The sequence below is a fragment of the Saccostrea echinata genome, unplaced genomic scaffold (genome assembly GCF_033153115.1).
Source record: "Saccostrea echinata isolate AGI-Se365-2 ecotype Australia unplaced genomic scaffold, CSIRO_AGI_Sech_v1 ptg000057l, whole genome shotgun sequence".
NCBI lineage: Eukaryota > Metazoa > Mollusca > Bivalvia > Ostreida > Ostreidae > Saccostrea > Saccostrea echinata.
Genome location: NW_026889806.1, coordinates 7,696,199 through 7,715,125, shown reverse-complemented (window position 1 = coordinate 7,715,125; position 18,927 = coordinate 7,696,199). Strand labels below are relative to the sequence as shown.

General features: G+C 34.4%; 1 protein-coding gene across 1 annotated transcript; it reads left to right on the top strand.

Annotated features, from left to right (window-relative positions):
* The first annotated feature begins 3 nt into the window (after nt 1-3).
* On the top strand, nt 4-18,055 carry LOC133174283 (WD repeat-containing protein 19-like). The gene is made up of 34 exons (XM_061309370.1): nt 4-69; nt 265-359; nt 693-758; nt 1,086-1,211; nt 1,590-1,688; nt 1,812-2,025; nt 2,253-2,365; nt 2,818-2,899; nt 3,034-3,125; nt 3,408-3,648; nt 4,042-4,156; nt 4,289-4,395; nt 5,867-5,992; nt 6,179-6,328; nt 6,451-6,531; nt 7,129-7,195; nt 7,318-7,490; nt 8,031-8,068; nt 8,260-8,357; nt 8,620-8,681; nt 9,273-9,383; nt 9,643-9,881; nt 10,096-10,171; nt 10,257-10,339; nt 10,778-11,008; nt 11,314-11,438; nt 11,974-12,083; nt 12,406-12,549; nt 12,805-12,901; nt 13,410-13,534; nt 13,806-13,887; nt 14,581-14,855; nt 17,495-17,571; nt 17,678-18,055. The coding sequence occupies exons 1-34, from the start codon at nt 64-66 to the stop codon at nt 17,793-17,795; spliced, it is 4,044 nt and encodes a 1,347-aa protein (XP_061165354.1). The 5' UTR covers nt 4-63; the 3' UTR covers nt 17,796-18,055.
* The last annotated feature ends 872 nt before the right edge of the window (nt 18,056-18,927 follow it).

Genomic DNA, 18,927 nt, shown 5'->3' with positions numbered 1-18,927 from the left:
TTCCAAGACTGGAAATGTTACAGACTAAATGATTTAAGTTAAGCACGACAACTATTTCTAAAGATGAAGGTTAGTATTCTTTTTCAATACATTTGGTTTGTAAAGAACGCTTGCTTTTTATTTATTAATTTCTTAAAATGAAAACCGAAGGATTCTTTTTGTTTTGCTATTTAGTTCCATTTCGAATTTCCTCAGTGCAAACAGGTGCGACTGACTTCCAAAGACAGGCTTCCGGGCTCTGTTAAATGTTTCTTTTTCTTTCAGAGAGTTTTCAGTTTAAGTAATAAGAACTTTGGTGGCCAAGGAACAATAACATACAGTTGGCAAAGGGCTTTGGGAAACTATCTTGCTACAACAGGGTATGTTTCAGGTTATTTACATGTCTGGCATTGATTTAGTGACAGTTGTTCACAATTAAATATGACAAACCAGATCCTTTGATATATTTGATCAGCACTTTAGCACTCACAGTTGTTACAGTTCCCATAAAAATAAATGTAATTTAAGAACCATACTCTTTACTCTTGTTGCTGAAACAAAAAGTTGGCTTATGGAAAAAAAAGGAAAATTAAACCCTAAATGATTTATAGAATATTCCTTGTTTACCTCTTTCTTTTCTTGTCATACATTGCTTCTTTCAAAGGAAAAGCAAAGAAATCATGTAACGTTTGAATTATTTTTTTTATATTAAGAGCTGACCATGTTGTAAGAATTTACGACAGACATGGTGAACTTAAGGAGGAGATCAATTTACCAGGGTAAGTATCTGTTGTACACATTGAGGAACATTATAAAATTAAATTACAATATATTTAAAGCTGTATATTTTCGTGGAAAATATAATAATTTCAATTCACTCTTTTGTTTGGAATTTTGTTGTATCAAATGTATTATTATGTGTAGATTTATTTTCAAATTATTCAGGCTATTTGGAATCAATTTTACATATCATGGATCTTTCACATATGCATGTTAAAAAAAAAGATTATTAATTTGCATAAGGTTGATTACTGTGATTTCATGTTATTATTAATAGTCAGTTGATTTTTAATGACCTCTCACATAACTTGTGTATTGATCTTCAGCTTATGTGTCGGTATGGGGTGGGACAAAGATGGCGATACACTTGCTGTTATAAATGACAAGAATGGAGTTATCACCCTTTGGGACGCTAACACTATGAGGACCAGTCAGTTAGATAGCGGGCTCAGGTGAGAACTAGTTTATTACTATATAGACATTACATATATCTAGCCCTTTTTATTTGTTTTTTTTTTTAAATTGTAAACTGAAAAATGTCACTTTCACTTTAGAAATTAATAAAGTGATAGCATCTAATTTATTGCATATCCCTCCAAATATTTTAAAGAATTATTCAATGTACACATTGATGCATGCATATACAAAATCCATATGATCTAGTGAATTGATTTTAACCTACAGTTTTTATTGCTTGCATTGTACGTGTATGTTGTAGAGATCTCTAAATGATCACATACTGATCATAAAGAGATCTCTAAATGATCACATACTGATCATAAAGAGATCTCTAAATGATCTCGTACTGACATTGTTTCCCTCTGTTATAGAGATCAGTTGTCCTTTCTTCTATGGGCTAAAGCTGGACCCTATCTGGCCATTGGAACATTCAAAGGAAACCTGATGATCTACAACCACCAGACTTCAAGGTGAGGTTGTCATAAACAAAAGAGCAGCTTTATTTTGCAAACATATATATAAGAATTAAATATATAAGAAAAACAATTAAGAATATGAATCTGTTACAATTTATTCCTGACTTTGTCAAATAGGAAGGTTCCAATTTTGGGGAAGCACACACGTCGGATCACAAATGGTTCGTGGAGCAACGAGAATCTATTGGCTTTGGCGAGTGATGATAATACAATATCTATCAGTAACATTGAGGGTGATACAATCCGACAGACGTCCGTCCGGGCCAATCCTCAGAATGTCCAGTTCTCGGAGATGAAGGGTGACGAGCGCAGTCAGATGGGAGAAAACACGGTAAGATGTTATCACTCTTATACATACAAAAATACTATCACTACCTGCAGATTATGTCTGTATAGCTTGACAGTAGCAGCAAAATTTGCAGAAGATGGGCAAATGTGGACAACCTTTAGAAACTTTATAGTTACTTATTCTAACCAGGTCATTAAAGGGAGTTGATTATTAAAGTTTTTATTAGAGCAGTGTTGTGATTCAAATTTATTTCATTTCTTTGTTTTTAGGTCAGCGTTGTGATTGGGAAGAAGACCTTGTTCCTGTACAACTTAAATGACCCAGAAAATCCCATTGAACTGGCCTTCCAACAGAGATACGGCAACATCATTTCTTACAAATGGTTAGATTTTGTACTGTATTTTCCCTTGCATTGAGGCTTAGGAGATGAAGTATCAATAATGAAGTAAAAATAATAATTTAAAATGTTATTGCCTTGTTCATGTTGTTGCAAGAGGATACTCCTATTTATGGTGATTTCATTAAAAAGTTATAATGATATTTATTTATATTACATATACTGGTGCTTAGATGGTGGATCTTTGCACCTAGAATGAAGTTAAAAATGCCAAGACTTTTTATTATAATAATGTTGTTTTGATAGTGAAGCAAAGCCTAATCGTGCTTCAATCCATCTCAGACTTATACAGCATGTATTGTATGAAGAGCCATATGCTCAACTCAGAGATATAAATATACCAGGTTGAATTCAATGTTGCTCTCAATTGCAGTATCTTTATCCAACATTTACTTCAGTTACAAGTGGGTAAGTTGAGTTTTCTTGCTGCTCTGTAGGTATGGAGATGGATACATCATGATTGGATTTTCACACGGCTACTTTGTTGTCATCTCAACTCATATGAAAGAAATTGGACAGGTAAGATATTTACTGATGCACTCTGCTCAGGTACATTTGTATATGAAAGTGACTTGTTTTACCTTGTTCTTCCCATCTATTCCTGCTTGGACATGTAAGTTTATATTGTTTAAAGATTATGCGTGTATTTGTAGGAGCTGTTTCAAGCTCGGAACCACAAGGACAACTTGACCTGTATAGCCATTTCTACTGCCCTCAACAAGGCTGCCTCCTGTGGCGATAACTGGTAAGGTTATGAATTACAAGTAAACCATGTTATTTGACAGCTGGAAAAAAGCCAAACATGAGAATGATTACTTTGCAGAGAAATTCTAACTCATTATGCTCAAGTCACTCAAGACTAGCAGGGAAACAATCTACTTTACAAGACTTGAGTAAAATGTAGATTATATTTGCAGATTCTACTTCTTATAAAGGGAATTGGAATTTATTTTGATTGCTGCAGACCATGTTAATGTAAGGAGAAAGTTTACCATTTGTAATTCCAGATTTATTTTTGTCTTAACAGCATTAAGATCCATGACCTTTCTGACCTTAAGGAGATGTTTGCTATTATTAACATGGAGGATGAGCGTGGCCTTGACCAGCTGAACTGGTCAGATGATGGTCAGTTACTAGCGGTGTCCACACAGAAGGGAAACCTCCACGTCTATCTGACCAGGCTACCCATGCTGGCCTCTGCTTACCAGACCCGCATTGCTCACCTGACATCTCTACTGGAGGTCACCATAGAGGACAATGTACAGCAGGTAATGTACTGTTCACTTGAAAAGTTTTGGGAGAAATAAGATATATCTATAAATTAAGGTACAAGAGGAGAGGCAAAACCAAGATTGTGGAGTATAGCCCAGAAAATATAAATAAGGCATGTATAGCTCACTTGAAAATGTACAGTAAGATGTGTGCAGTTTGCCTGATAGTATATGTATACGAATACTTGCATATTTTATTTTACTATTCACCTAATGAATAAAAAAGATTTAGCCACAATTGTAATAAAAAGTAGATTTTTAGTGTTATAAGCACTGGTTGTGCTTTCTTAATATTCACAAAATCGTAAGCTCTTGACATTCTGTGGACCATGAAGTGTCAGCACTGTGAGTTGTTTCTATGGTATTGTTATTTATATCACTCTGTTGTAGGACCAGCCCCTGACTATTCCAATAGATGTAGAGCCGACCTTTATAGGGATAGGGCCCTACCATCTGGCCTGTGGAATGAACAATCGGGCATGGTTCTATCTCCTTGGAGATGCAGGTTCGTTTAATAAAATCTTATTATATAGAGAAATAATGTAAATTAATATACTTATTTTAGAAAAAATCTTATCCTCTTTGATTGTATCATTGTGTGGGACCTTATTAAATGATGCCTCATTATTTGTGACAGGCATTGAGAGACTGAAGGACAGGGAATACCTAGGCACCGTTAATCACATCTGTCTGAATGCTGACTATGCTGCTGTAGGGTTTGAGGGAAAAGTTCAGCTCCACATGGTAATGAGATGGTTCCTCTCTTTGTAACTGAATCAGGCATTTAATAATTAAATATACATGTCCTGTACAATGTTTTTCACACATGGAAATATATACAGTGGCGCCTCGTTTATCCGGACGCCTCTGTCCCCAACGAAATCGTCCGGATAAATGAATCGTCCGGATAATTGGATCACATCTCAAAAAGCACTCTCTAAGCATGTATATATGCACATTTTTGTTTCAAATGTGACAGCAAAGAAAAAAAATTAAATTATATTTTGGTTAATTGTTTTAAAAGCAGTAATTGATTAATGAAAAAATATATTAAAATGTAATTTACACAATAAAAAAAAAAATGGATGGGCAATTTTATTCTGAGACCTCCTTTTTTAATTCGCCTTCTCTTTGGCATGTGACTTCATGGGTTGAGCAAATTTTGATCTACTGTTGTTTAATTTTGCCATATATTATAATTATTGAAGCTCATATGATATGACAGAACTGTTCAGCATCATCATTGAAAATGTTCAAATATAAACTAACCCTGTATATTCCCCGTATATATTCATTACACAGAGTTACTATAAAATTAACTGAACACTGCAAGCTAACTCAAACAAAGTTTAAAAACACAAGCCATCTTCAAGATTATCAATATTATTTTTTTCTACAGACGCTAAGTTTGAATTTCGATCATTAGAAAATACCTTGAAAAACGTAATCAACTTCTGTACGTAACACCATTTTTATATGTACTGGACGTTTGTAAACTGTAATACATTAAATAGAGATATTTCTTCAATTATGTACCTTTCTATACTGTCTTGTGGGGAAAAAAGCGTTTGAATTTACCAATGTATATACAGTTAATTAACAAAATGATTTTGAACGGATTATTATTTAATTAATGCACAGTGTCAGTTAAATTCTTTGAGCTTTATAATAAAGATAAACATGTGATTGAAATGGGGTAAACACATGCTAATTATCGACGCTATTGTTTGTACACTGTTGTAGGTCACAGGTAACCGCCTTCAAACTGACTGCATGGCCAATGTTTTTACAACAATTAACACGAATGCCAGATAAGTGTGAAAAAGTCGTTTCTTGAAAAATTACCGTCTGGATAAACGAGTCATTTTTGAATGAACTGTTATGTTTTGTAGTAGAAATTGACCGTCCGGATACGGAACGTGAATTTCCGGATTAATGAGACAAAATAACGTGGAAAAAATCGGTTCCCAAAAAATATCGTCCAGATGGTGAAGCGTCCGGATAAATGGCGTCCGGATAAACGCGGCGCCACTGTAGTTAATTATAGGCAGTTCCTTCTGTAATTTATGGTAAAAATCTCAAGATTTTGAATTTATTTCCCCATTAAGGTGATATGACTACTGTACATATCCATGTAAAATTGTTCCCAGTAAGTACACATACATGACTGTACATTTAGCTTGGAGAATTATTTTGATTTTCTTTTTGTGGACAGATTGAGGGAGAGACAGCTGGTACAACAGATGAGCGTGAGACTCGATTGTTTCCCGAGACGAGTCAGGATGACTCCCGAGTTACCTGTCATGACCTTACCAATGACTTTTTGATCTACGGGACTGATGTAAGATAAAGTTATCATATGTATCAAGAAAAGTTTAATACTTATATATTAATTACTTGCACACACTTTCTTAAGTCATCCAAAAAAAAATTGCAGAACAGAGTACATATTATAAAACTGTAATTTTATTTCTAAAAAATGAGCTTGTTTTGGTGCCATGTGAAAATAATGTTACTACTATTTCAGAATGGTGGAATTAATTACTTTTATGTGGAGGACTGGAATTTTGTGAATGAGTTTCGACATGTGGTGGGAATTCGGAGGATCTTTCCTGACCACAGCGGTACACGACTGTTGTTTATTGATGAGAAAAGTGATGGATTTGTCTATAATCCAGTAAGTCTGCAACAAAAATAGAATGGTAAAACCCATGTCCTTCTAGTGTTTATCTTTGTAATTAAATTTACATTTTGTAAATGTAAATCTTTTGTTCATGGGAGATATTTGACATTTTTCAGGTGAATGACCAGGTTCTAGACATCCCACAATTCTCTTCCACCACAAAAGGTGCATTATGGGAAAACTGGGCTGGCGACAAGGTAAATACATGTGAAGAGGAATAACATACATGTACTTATACTGTCTTAGAGACTTGATACCTGTACTTTTTGCTCCAGTTTCTATCTCATTACAGTCATATCGCTCTGCATTACTCTTATCATTTAAAATCACAGTTATGTGTAAAGAAAGTGTATTATTTTCATTTTTTCAGGAATATATGGTTTGTTGTAAATTTTTAAAAGAGATTTCAATATCTATATAATTGATGTTTCATTCTTATTGTTGAATGTGTCTTATTTGTTTTTAATTAGTATTTTGCATTTTTTTTGAAAGTTTAAATATTGTTATTTATTGGGATTTTTTAATGACCAAGAACATGCATTTATTTTATAATAGTAATTTGTACGAAAAATTTCTTGAAGATCAAGCAACCTTGCTGATATAAAGTGTCAAAAATATAATTGTATTTAAAAGTGCTCACCCCTTTTTCTAAATGAGTGTATTGTCAAGAACAATTTTTTTGACATGAGTACGTGGTCATGCCATAGTAATACATAGAAACCTGAAGAATGAATAATGTATAGAAAAGTAAAGAATAAATAATTTATCCTGATTAACTATCACTTGACTTTCAGGGTGTGTTTATTACTTATGATGAAGAGAAGATTTACACATACCTGTACTGTAGAGAATCCACCAAGGGTACGTAACTCTCTTAAAGTATAAAATTGTCTAATTTTTTCATCTTTCTATTTCTCTTTGCTGATAATGTTTGAATTTTCTTGTATTTTCATTTAAAATAATTTTGATGATTCTCTTCTCAGGCCCGACAGTGGAGTATGTGGGGGATTCTAAGCTTCCCTACGGAATGATTCCCATCATGCTTTACAATGGGGAGATAACTCTACAGACACAGAGTGGGCGTGTCCAGACCCAGATTCTGGACACCCACACAGCTCTGTACACAGAGAACATGGAGGATATGACTCAGGAGGAGGTAATTATACTGATTGAATATTTGGAAATATGCCAGCTTAAGGTCTGTGTGCGGGAAAGCAGACTGAGCTTACAAGGTCCGCATTTGCACAAAGACCAAGAACAGGCACATTCCCCTATATTCAGTCAACAAACTTTTAACTCTATAGTCTATACATGTATTTTAATGCCCGTGCATTTTTTCCAAATTACTTAAATAGAATCTCTTTGGGTTTTTGTTCCTAAACATCCTTACAATATTGATTGCTGCCAGTACAACAGATATTTGTGATGTCATGTGTCCATTTATGTGATGTTGTTAAGAATGAAGAGATGAGAAAATATACATGTATTATGAAGTTGTAAACATAAAAAGTATTCCCCAGCATTTACATTGCAGGCTGATGTGGTTCTGTAATAGCCCATATTCCCTCTCTATAGAATCAACTGAGAAATATTTCAGAATATTCATTAACTATAATTATTTGTTTGTTTGTTAAAATTGCCAATAACAACTGATTTTATTGTTTAGGAAATTATTTTTGTTGCTGGTAATTTTCAGGTAAAAGATGGATTGAAACAGGGCATCGCTATTAGAAGGTAATATTTGTCAATGTTTTGAAGCACTTGTTCCTGACTTCACTTTGTTATCACTTGATGAGTCATATAAACTTCTGTCAGATAAGTAAATTTGTGAAGGAAAATGACTGCAATTTTTTTTTTATTAATGTTTTTTTTTATTGACTGTGTATGTTTCCTTTATAAAATGAATGATTGTTGATTGGGTTTAGATTCAAAGAAGCCTGGAGTTTCTGTGAGAAGTTGAATGACATGGTTGCTTGGTTACAGCTAGGACAGGCTGCCATGCAGGCCATAGAGATTGATTATGGTGAGTCTATTTAGAGGGAAAAACATCTTCATGTATAAAATCTCTAAAGATTGTACTGTGAGGTTTGATAGATAAAGGTATTTGATTAGCAGCATTTGGAATACCTTCATGTACATATATATTTACTCTTGTTGTTAAAAAAACCTTTTAATGATGCAATAGTTTTCTAAAGTCTGAAGAGGACTACTTGTACATATAATATGAAACTTGGATAGTAATAAAATAAATTATGATTGATTGATTGATATTTTTCCCTTTCCAGCCATAAGAGTTTACAGAGAAATAGCAGATGTTGGCATGGTAACCTCACTTCACCAGGTCAAGGTAAACATTCCACAAAGTCTGAAATAGAAATAGTAAACAAGGTCATCACTACAACAGGTCAAGGTAAACATTCTACAAAGTCTGAAATAGAAATAGTAAACAAAGTCATCACTACAACAGGTCAAGGTAAACATTCTACAAAGTCTGAAATAGAAATAGTAAACAAAGTCATCACTACAACAGGTCAAGGTAAACATTCTACAAAGTCTGAAATAGAAATAGTAAACAAGCTCATCACTACAACAGGTCAAGGTAAACATTCTACCAAGTCTGAAATAGAAATGGTAAACAAAGTCATCACTACAACAGGTCAAGGTAAACATTCTACAAAGTCTGAAATAGAAATATCAAAACAAAGTCATGCAACATCTGTTTGAGATGCTAGCTGTTTTGAATTTTTTTTGAAATATACAAATTACACTGTACAGTAGCAATAGATTTTAGTTTTAATGCTCCAAAACTGTCATGGGCAAGTTTCAATGTCATATACATGTAATTTATACAGTCATATTATTATGTAAATATAAATCAGAAGTAGAGAGTATACATATATACATAAAATATTAGAAGTAATGGTTTTCAATATTTCAGCATCTTGAAGATAAGAACTTGCTGTCAGGATATGTAGCCATGTTTCTAGGAGAATTTAATCTGGCACAAGATTTGTTCCTAACATCAAGTAAACCACTGGCTGCTCTAGAGGTCAGTATTTAGTTTTTTAAATTTGCAAGGTTCGTTAAATACATGTGATTAAATTATTGAGTAAAGAAGTAGATGTATTTATGTGAGAATTGAAGACAACTTCATTAGTAAGATTATGATCCCTCCTCCCAGAGCTACTGTAGACAGAAATTATTATAAAAATGCAGCCACACCCCTCCCCCCCCCCCCCCCATTAATATACATGTACAAATATACAGAAGAAAGTTTGTTTTTATTGTGTTAACTTGCACTTCTTCAGATGAGACGTGACCTACTACACTGGGACAGTGCTCTCCAGCTCGCCAAAGCTCTGGCCCCTGAGCAGATTCCCTACATCTCACGCGAGTATGCTCAGCAGCTCGAGTTTACTGGGGACTACATGACAGCGCTGTCTCACTATGAGAAGGGTGTGACTCGAGAGGAGAAGGATCGGGAGCATGATGAAGTGTGTGCTGCTGGGATTGCTCGGATGTCAATCAGGATGGGAGATATCAGAAGGTAGGAACAATAGTGCCCTCTGGTGGTCAGAAATACAACAACACGTATCAAATGGGCACAGCAAGATTATTTTTCAATGTTAATAGATGTACACTTAAAATGTCAGGAAAATGTTATCGTTTTCAAAATGTATATCTAGCAGAAGTTGAATTTTAAAAAAAAATCTTTTTTCTGACTATTCTCTTTTACATGTATTTTTGTTTTTATTTTTCAGAGGTGTTTCCATGGCAATGAAAATGCCCAGCAGAATTTTGAAAAAAGAATGTGCAGGAATATTAGAAGGCATGAAGGTAGCCCTTAATCACATTACACATTGAAGGTTCAATTTAAACACTATTTTTTTCCATTTTGTTTAATCACTGTTTTTTCTTTCAGCAATGGACGGAGGCTGCCACTCTGTATGAACAGGGAGGGTATTATGACAAGGCTGCCTCAGTGTACATCAGAGGCAAAAACTGGTACGTTATTTAAAAAAGTCCTTATTCAAAATTACTGAGTTCTAGTATACCCATACCTCAGTTGCAAGGAGAGCATCAGTCATCATAAGGCATAATTTAATTGGTCTTTGTATCTTGTAATAGCCAATCATACATGGAAATGTGATATTGTTTCTTTAGAAACAAGTACATATGTACCTGCATGTTTTGATGAAAGTACTGTACTTTGATGATCATTCAACTTAAATTTGTTCCACGTGTAAAATAACATGGATTCTAGTAAATTTATGCATGTTAATTAAGACTTTAACACATCAGTGGTTGATAAATTGTGTTTAATTTGCAGGTCTAACTAAAGGATGGAGATTTATTGTGTTTAATTTGCAGGTCCAAGGTTGGAGATTTATTGTGTTTAATTTGCAGGTCTAAGGTTGGAGATTTATTGTGTTTAATTTGCAGGTCTAAGGTTGGAGATTTATTATCCCACATCACATCTCCGAAGATCCACATCCAGTACGCGAAAGCCAAGGAGGCAGACGGTCGATATAAGGAAGCTGCGGAGGCTTATCGGAATGCCAAAGACTGGGATAACGTCATCCGGATTAACCTGGATTATCTCCAGAATCCAGAGGAGGCTGTCAAAATAGTCCGCGATACCCACTCCATAGAGGGCGCTAAAATGGTTGCTAAGTACGTAACATTTCTATGGTTATTGATTTAAGTCTAACTGAAAAGCTGTTTACAACTTATGTCAATTGTCAATCAATATGCTGCATGTTTATAGAAGAAAAAAATTGTTTTGATGTTTCCTCATTTAATCATTTTAATGGTTGTCATTATTTTGCAGATCCTGAAATGATAAACTATCACAAAAATTTTTGTTAAATTTTATGTCTTGATGAAAATATTGTAAAAATGTAAATGGGAACAGAATTTTAGTTGGACAAATTGAAATGATATATGACATTTATTATGAAGTAAAATTTTGCTTTTAGATTTTTCCAGAGACTAAATGATTATTCCTCAGCTATCCAGTTCCTTGTTATCTCCAAGTGTAACGACGAGGCATTCCAACTGGCACAAACCCACAACCAAATGGAGACATATGCTGAGATTATAGGTAACATTTGTTCATACTGTACATGTACAATTTTCTGTGTGTGAAAAATAATTTCAAAGTTGAGGAGTGTCAAACACTTGGATATATTCTTAGTTCTTGTACTAGACATTCTTCATCAGTTGTTTCTAAACCAAGAAGGCTCATTTGAGTTTACTGATAGCTTAAATTGGGTTTTTCCATCAGCAATTTGGCAATAAAAGATAATGTATCATTAACTGTTTTTATAACAGTTTTTAGTAAGAATACATTACAAATACATTTATACATAGATCCACATCCATTCTGATGGATTAACACTTCTAGAATCTGATTTTGATGTATCCTGTACATGTACTCACTTTTTGTTTTTCTCTGTAGGACCTGATTTTGATGTACCCTGTACATGCACTCCCTTTTTGTTTTTCTCTGTAGGACCTGATTTTGGTGAACCCTGTACATGCACTCACTTTTTGTTTTCCTCTGTAGGACCTGATTTTGATGTACCCTGTACATGTACTCACTTTTTGATGTACTCACTTTTTGTTTTCCTCTGTAGGACCTGATGCTACACCCGAGGACTATCAGAGTATCGCTTTGTACTTTGAGAATGAAAAGAACCATTTCATGGCAGGAAAATTCTTCCTTCTGAGTGGGCAGTACAGCAGGGTAGGATTCCAGCAATATAATCTTATTTTAGAGAAAATGTGTTCAACTGATATCGTTCATGCATTAGATTCCGTCATTTTGAAATATGAAATGACTTAGTTTAAAAATTTTGTATCAAAATTTTGTTAAATTTTATTTAAGTACATGTATTTTAATTTTCATTGTTTTTTCCACAAAAATACATTCAAACATATAGTAACTTGCATAATAATCTAAACTCATCATACTCTGTATTTGATATATCAGTTCATGCTTGATGAAAAAAAAAAAGGTTTACCACAGTTATTCTGACTAAGAGACTAACCATATGATTACCTTTCAGGCTCTGAAGCATTTTGTAAAGTGTAGTGGAGAAGATGGTCAGGCCATTGAGTTAGCCATTGAAACCGTGGGACGAGCAAATGACGAGTCTCTGACCCGAATGTTGATTGATTTCCTGATGGGAGAAACGGATAATGTTCCCAAGGTAAAATGGAGGTCTATTATAATCAAAAATCAGAAAATTTGAATAGAATATGTTTGCAGTTTTGCACCAAAAGAAGTTTAAAAGAGATGAATAATAAATTTAGATAATTTCAAATTCACCAGTCCATGAACCAATCCTTTTTTTATGTTGTGGGAAAATAATCATGCCTTTATGAAGCATGTCTAAGCACATATGCCTTATTGCAGTTTTATATTGACATTTGCATCATTCAGAATTTCTTTATTTCTCTGTTAGGATGCCAAGTACCTGTTCCGTTTGTACATGGCGCTGAAGCAGTACAGGGAGGCTGGTAGAACAGCCATTATCATTGCCAGGGAGGAACAAAATGCTGGTCAGTTTGTAACAGGCTTACACTGTTATTTTTCTACACTGTTGTTTTTATATACTGAACAATCCAATTTCTGTGATGTCCTGGTTCGATAAAAAAATATCAGTCCATATTATTGAGGTCTAGGAAGCAAAACTAATTAACTCATCACTCTCTCGAAATTGACCATCAGGATCGGGATCATGGAAATTTGGCTGCTTTTTAGGTTTTTTTAAGTGTATAATTACACTTATTACATTCATGAATATTTAGAAAGGGTGTTTATATTACTTAGATACATTTTTGGAGTAAAAATATGCATGTATGAATATGGTTTTCTACATATCTATACAAGTATATGTTACTGTAATGGAAATTTGGACGAGGTGTCACAGTGATAAAAGTTTTGTTAAAAGATATCAGTCAACCTCAATATTCAATAAAAAATATAACTGGCATTATGCCACTGGTATATACAAATAAATATCTAGCCTACATATATTCAATACATTGTTAAAAAACTATTTCACAGGTAACTACAGAAATGCCCACGATGTCCTGTTCAGTATGTATAAAGAACTGATGCAGCAAAAGATCAAGATTCCAACAGAAATGTCTACAAACCTGATGATTCTCCATAGTTACATCCTTGTCAAGGTCAGTCCATCCAGGTCAAGGTCATACAACATCCTAGTCAATGTCAAACACTGTCACATTAAGGTTGCAGGCATTTTATGGCTGTTTTAAAAGAATTTGAATGATTTACATTGTAGATAATAAATTCAATTATTCAACATGAAATTTTTTAAAATGTACAGATGTACAAAATTTAATGTACTTTTTTCATATGTTTACTAGATTCACAAACATGAAAAAATAAACTAAGGGGAGCTTTTAAGCATATCATAAATGTATCATTCTACTTCAGATCCATGTTAAGAGAGGGGATCACATAAAAGGAGCCAGGATGTTAATCCGAGTGGCCAACAACATCAGTAAATTCCCCTCACGTGAGTATATACAATCATTGGTCACTTCTTATCAAAATATTGTCTAGAATGCCTACTCAATCTGAATTTAACATCAGGATGAATGTTTCTACATTACATTCTCCTTTTCTTCTTCTTGTCAGTTGGAAAAAGTACAGTAGATGGAAAAATGTCTAAATATGATAAACGACAAAATCCATATTGATATTACTGTAAAATAATTCTTTTGTCTGAATTTTACTAATCCTATACAGGGAGGAGAAATCGCGTAGGATTATCTTGTGAATATATACATTGTGTATCAATTTTCAAAATAATTTTGGAATGAATGACAGAATTGCAATTTAAAAAACGCTGCAAAGAAAAGCTCTCTGTATCAGCAAGTCAAGGTTAGCTGACATTTTGCTAAGTGAAATAATTAACACTGGGATAAATGACTATCATTTTTAATCAAAGTAAAAAGATATTTTTGTGTAAATTCTCCTCGCAAGGTATGCTGAAATAGTGTGAATGTCATTTACAGATTAGATTTCTTTTCAAAAATCATTTACATCATTGAATAAAGCAACATTTTTGAAAAGTGAACAGAGGCATCATGAACCCTAAATGTCACATATTCAAAATACATGTACATGTATGGATTCTCTAGTAAGCAGTAAATTTTTGGTACTCAACATAAATTGATAAGAACTACTGTTGTGTTTTATTGGACAGATATTGTACCCATTCTGACATCCACGGTCATTGAGTGCCACAGGGCGGGGCTAAAGAACTCCTCCTTCAGTTACGCAGCCATGTTGATGAGACCTGAATATCGTAACAACATTGACCTGAAATACAAGAAAAAGATTGAGATGATTGTGAGGAAGCCAGACAAAACAGAGGAAGAGGAGCCACTGACTCCGTGTCCGTACTGCAGCTTCCAGCTCCCAGAGACCGCGCTAATGTGTCCAGAGTGTAAAAATAACCTCCCTTACTGCATCATCACGGTGAGTTAGCCCTTTTATATACTGTTTTGGCTTTTCCTGTATAAAAATTAGGGATGTCAAAATATTTATTTTCTTTAGTCAAATATTCTATTGCATTTTTCGAACGATAGTCAAATGTATTCGCAACTTTTTCGGAAACTAAAATTTAATTTCAAACGTCACTGGTACATGGCATATTTAACCCAAAATCCCCTTTTTTAAAATTTAATGTTGCACACAGATGTTCACATGGACCTAAAATGTGGATAGTGTGTTTATATTTACTAGATATAGACCACTAATTTCTCCTTAATGTATAATTTCCCCATCAATCTTGTTCATAAATCGGTCTGTAAAGTCGGTTTTAAAATGACAGTACGATATATTTTTTTAAAGCTTATCAGAATGATTTGTGGGGGGGGGGGGGGGGGGGGGGGCACACACAGTGTCTGTGATAATGTTAAATATTTGAATATACTTTTTGTTATAACTATCAAAATGTCTTTAAAATAGGCTGCATTTCAAAATAAAAATTGTCGGAAATGAAATTTAAAAATGTCGGAAATGCTATTCAAAATTCCGGAAATGAAATGCAGCGTTAAAAAATGTAAAAGGATATTAATTTTATAGTAAATTAGTGTCCAAACATGTCACGGCTATAATGGTTACATGGTATGAAATCAAGTCAAATTAATAATTTTACAAAGAAAGCACAATATAGCAAGATAATTTCATTACAAAAACAACACATTAATTGACAAGTAATTCTTGCGGAAGTGAAGCATTTCTAATGACTGTACTCTCTACAATGTACATGTAAAGTCAGCAGTTTTTAATGAGGAAAATTATTTTATCGACCGTGTCTGAGGAAAGACGGTTACCTAATTTTAGGATGAGAATTCCATCTCTTTATCACTCTTTTATTGAATTTATTTATTCGAATGTCGTTTCGTTATTCGATCGTCAGTCCATTCGACTGATAGTCAAATAGTCAACTATTTGTTGACATCCCTAGTAAAAATAAATTCAAGTACTGCATTGTCACAGTGACGTATCCCCCCTTAGGGTTCTTGTTTCTCCAGAGTAAAAATAAATTTCTGTACTGCTTTGTCACCATAGTGTACTGGCTTCTCCAGTGTAAAAGTAACTTCCCATCCTGCATTTGCATAGTGAGTCAACACCCATAAAAAGTGCACTGACTTTTCCAGTTTGTGAATAATCATTATAATTATTATATTGTCTCTGTGACCATAAGTTAACCCCTTTATGGAATTGACATGATGTGTCCATGGTGTAAAAGACACCTACCTTAGTGTATTATCACATTTTACTCTCATGACTGTTCTAGTATCAAACAAGCTTATCTTTTAAAAAGATTGGTGAGCTAGCGCTGTAGCATAATAAAATACAGAAGAAGATATTCGAACCATTTGTTAAATTTGCTGAATCGATTAATTATTAATAGGAAGGCAGATTGGTGCACTGGGGTTGAGTTGGGGGGGGGGGGGGGGGTCACAATTCAGAATGGTGATTGTGCTTCACGTCGGCAATGGCATAACTCCTAACTGTGCTTTAAGCATTCTGTATTTTACTGTAATTTCAATTTCGAAGTGAAAAATAAAAGGTCAGTAGAACCAATTAGCACCTTCGAGCCTTTCCAGAAAGCTCGGAAAACATATCCGAGGTTGCCGCGGTTTTCCGAGCTTGCTGGAAAGATCCATATGAAGGTAGATTAGAAAAGCTATGTATTCATTACAACTTTAGAAATAACAGTCTTGGTTTTATAAGACCAGAGTTACTGTTACTTTTTGTTCATTTATGTGCAGGTTAGACAACAAAACACGAAACTTCAGATCATATGTATTTTCAGATGATAAACACTAAATTGACATGTCTTTCCGATATACTCTGAAAAATATTTTTGTTGTTGTTGTTGTTTTTTCCGAGCTTGCTGGAATTATCCACTAAGGTGGTAAAACTGTAAGGAAAGCTAGATGTCTAGAATCTTGACATTATATGGCCAAATTTTTTCTTGTACTTTTATGTGTAGGTTAGACAATACATTTAAAAAATTCAGAATCCAGATCTAGACGGTATTGACTGTCTCTAACCTACGAAATGTATATCTCGCATATCAGACAGGAAAGGCCAATGTAAATTCGGATCATTTCTATCTTTGTATGACAAAAACGAAATTCTTATCGTATAGTCTATCTACGGTAGTTTTCCCAGAATCCCCGACCGTGAAGTCGAGCATGCGTACTGTAGATTCCTTATTTTACGCGAGTACTTAATATCGCGAAATGGTCCAAGGGCATCAAATCGCGAGAACAATAATTCGCGAATGGGTGATTTATCTAGAGATTTTACATACATTAAAGCACCATAAAAATAAAAGCGAGTAATTTTATTTCGCGAGTGGTGCTTCTCGCGTAATTACGTGATAATTAATTCCTCGCGTATATTTAGGAATCTACAGTATTTCAGAAATATAGACTAACGTAGTTGCTAGCGCTCGAGAGCGCTAGCAAATATTGTACCAGTCTCCCTTCCTGCTATGTTAGTGTGGTGCAAGTGCACAGAATGCCTTCCATCCATCTACATTACATATTGTAGACATTGCTTACCAACATTTACATGTATTTATTTTGCTCTCTCAGGGACGCCATGTGGTGAAAGATGACATGACAGCCTGTCCCAAGTGTGATTTCCCGGCCATCTTCTCCGAATTCATCAAGTAAGACCAATTAATGCATATTATAATGTCTGTAAAGTTGTTTTATTTATAATTTACATAGTATGTGCCAAAGGAAATACTAATAATTGTATTTTTCTTTAAATAGATTGCTGGAGACTGAGGAAAATTGTCCAATGTGTTCCGAGAAAATCATCAAGGAAAATTTACAGAAAGTGTCGGATGTGAATAAATATCTTCATCCAGAGGAAGGCACTGTAGAATAACAACTTCTACCTGTCAGTGAATCGCACTCAATTTTAATGACAGATTAATGACTTCCCCAATATATGTGTGACAGAAGGACAAATAAAAGACTGTTCCATTGTTTGTGTGATAGTAGGTTACATATCAGTTGTCTCTGTGATAAAAATGTGTTTTGATTGTGTCTGTTGTTAAGATTATTGTTACACAAAATTCCGTCCAATGTCTGTACTTCAAATTTTTTCAGAACTGGACATAGATCTGAATAAATATTTGCGATTCAGATTTTGTGGTTTGAATATCAGATCATTCTAAAGGGCTCGCAAGAAGTGATGATGTAGAATCTTTAGTTTTTATTTTTAGGTCACCTGAGTCACTCAGGTGACCTATTGCTATCTCTTTTCATCCGTCGTCGTGTGTCGTCCGTAAACTTTTGAACATTTTCAGCTTCTTCTCTGGAACCAGCAAACCAATTTCAACCAATTTTGGCAAATAGCATCTATGGGTGAAGGGGAACAAAAATTGTGAAATTCGTGGCCCCTGCCCCCCTGGGGCCTGAGGGGTGGGGCCAAAACCATCAAAATTAATGCAATCTTTAAAAATCTTCTTCTTTACTCCTGGACATCAAGCAGTCAAACTGTTGGCATGATTGTAATAAGCATTGAGCCCTCTACCAAAATTGTGAAATTCATGGCCCCAGGGTCAGGAGTTCTGGTGCTAGGGCGGGGCTATATAGATCATATAGTGAAAGTGCATTGTTTCTTTGAAAATCTTCTTCTCTACTCCTGGGTATTATTGAAACAATTTGAATACATAGTTATGATAGCAAGAGTGACCCTACCAAAATTGTGAAATTCATGACCCCAGGGTCAGGGGTTCTGGTGCTAGGGCGGGGCTATATAGATCATATAGTGAAAGTGCATTATTTCTTTGAAAATCTTCTTCTCTACTCCTGGGTATTATTGAAACAAATTGAATACATAGTTATGATAAGCAAGAGTGACTCTACCAAAATTGTGAAATTCATGACCCCAGGGTCAGGGGTTCTGGTGCTAGGATGGGGCTATATAGATCATATAGTGAAAGTGCATTATTTCTTTGAAAATCTTCTTCTCTACTCCTGGGTATTATTGAAACAAATTGAATACATAGTTA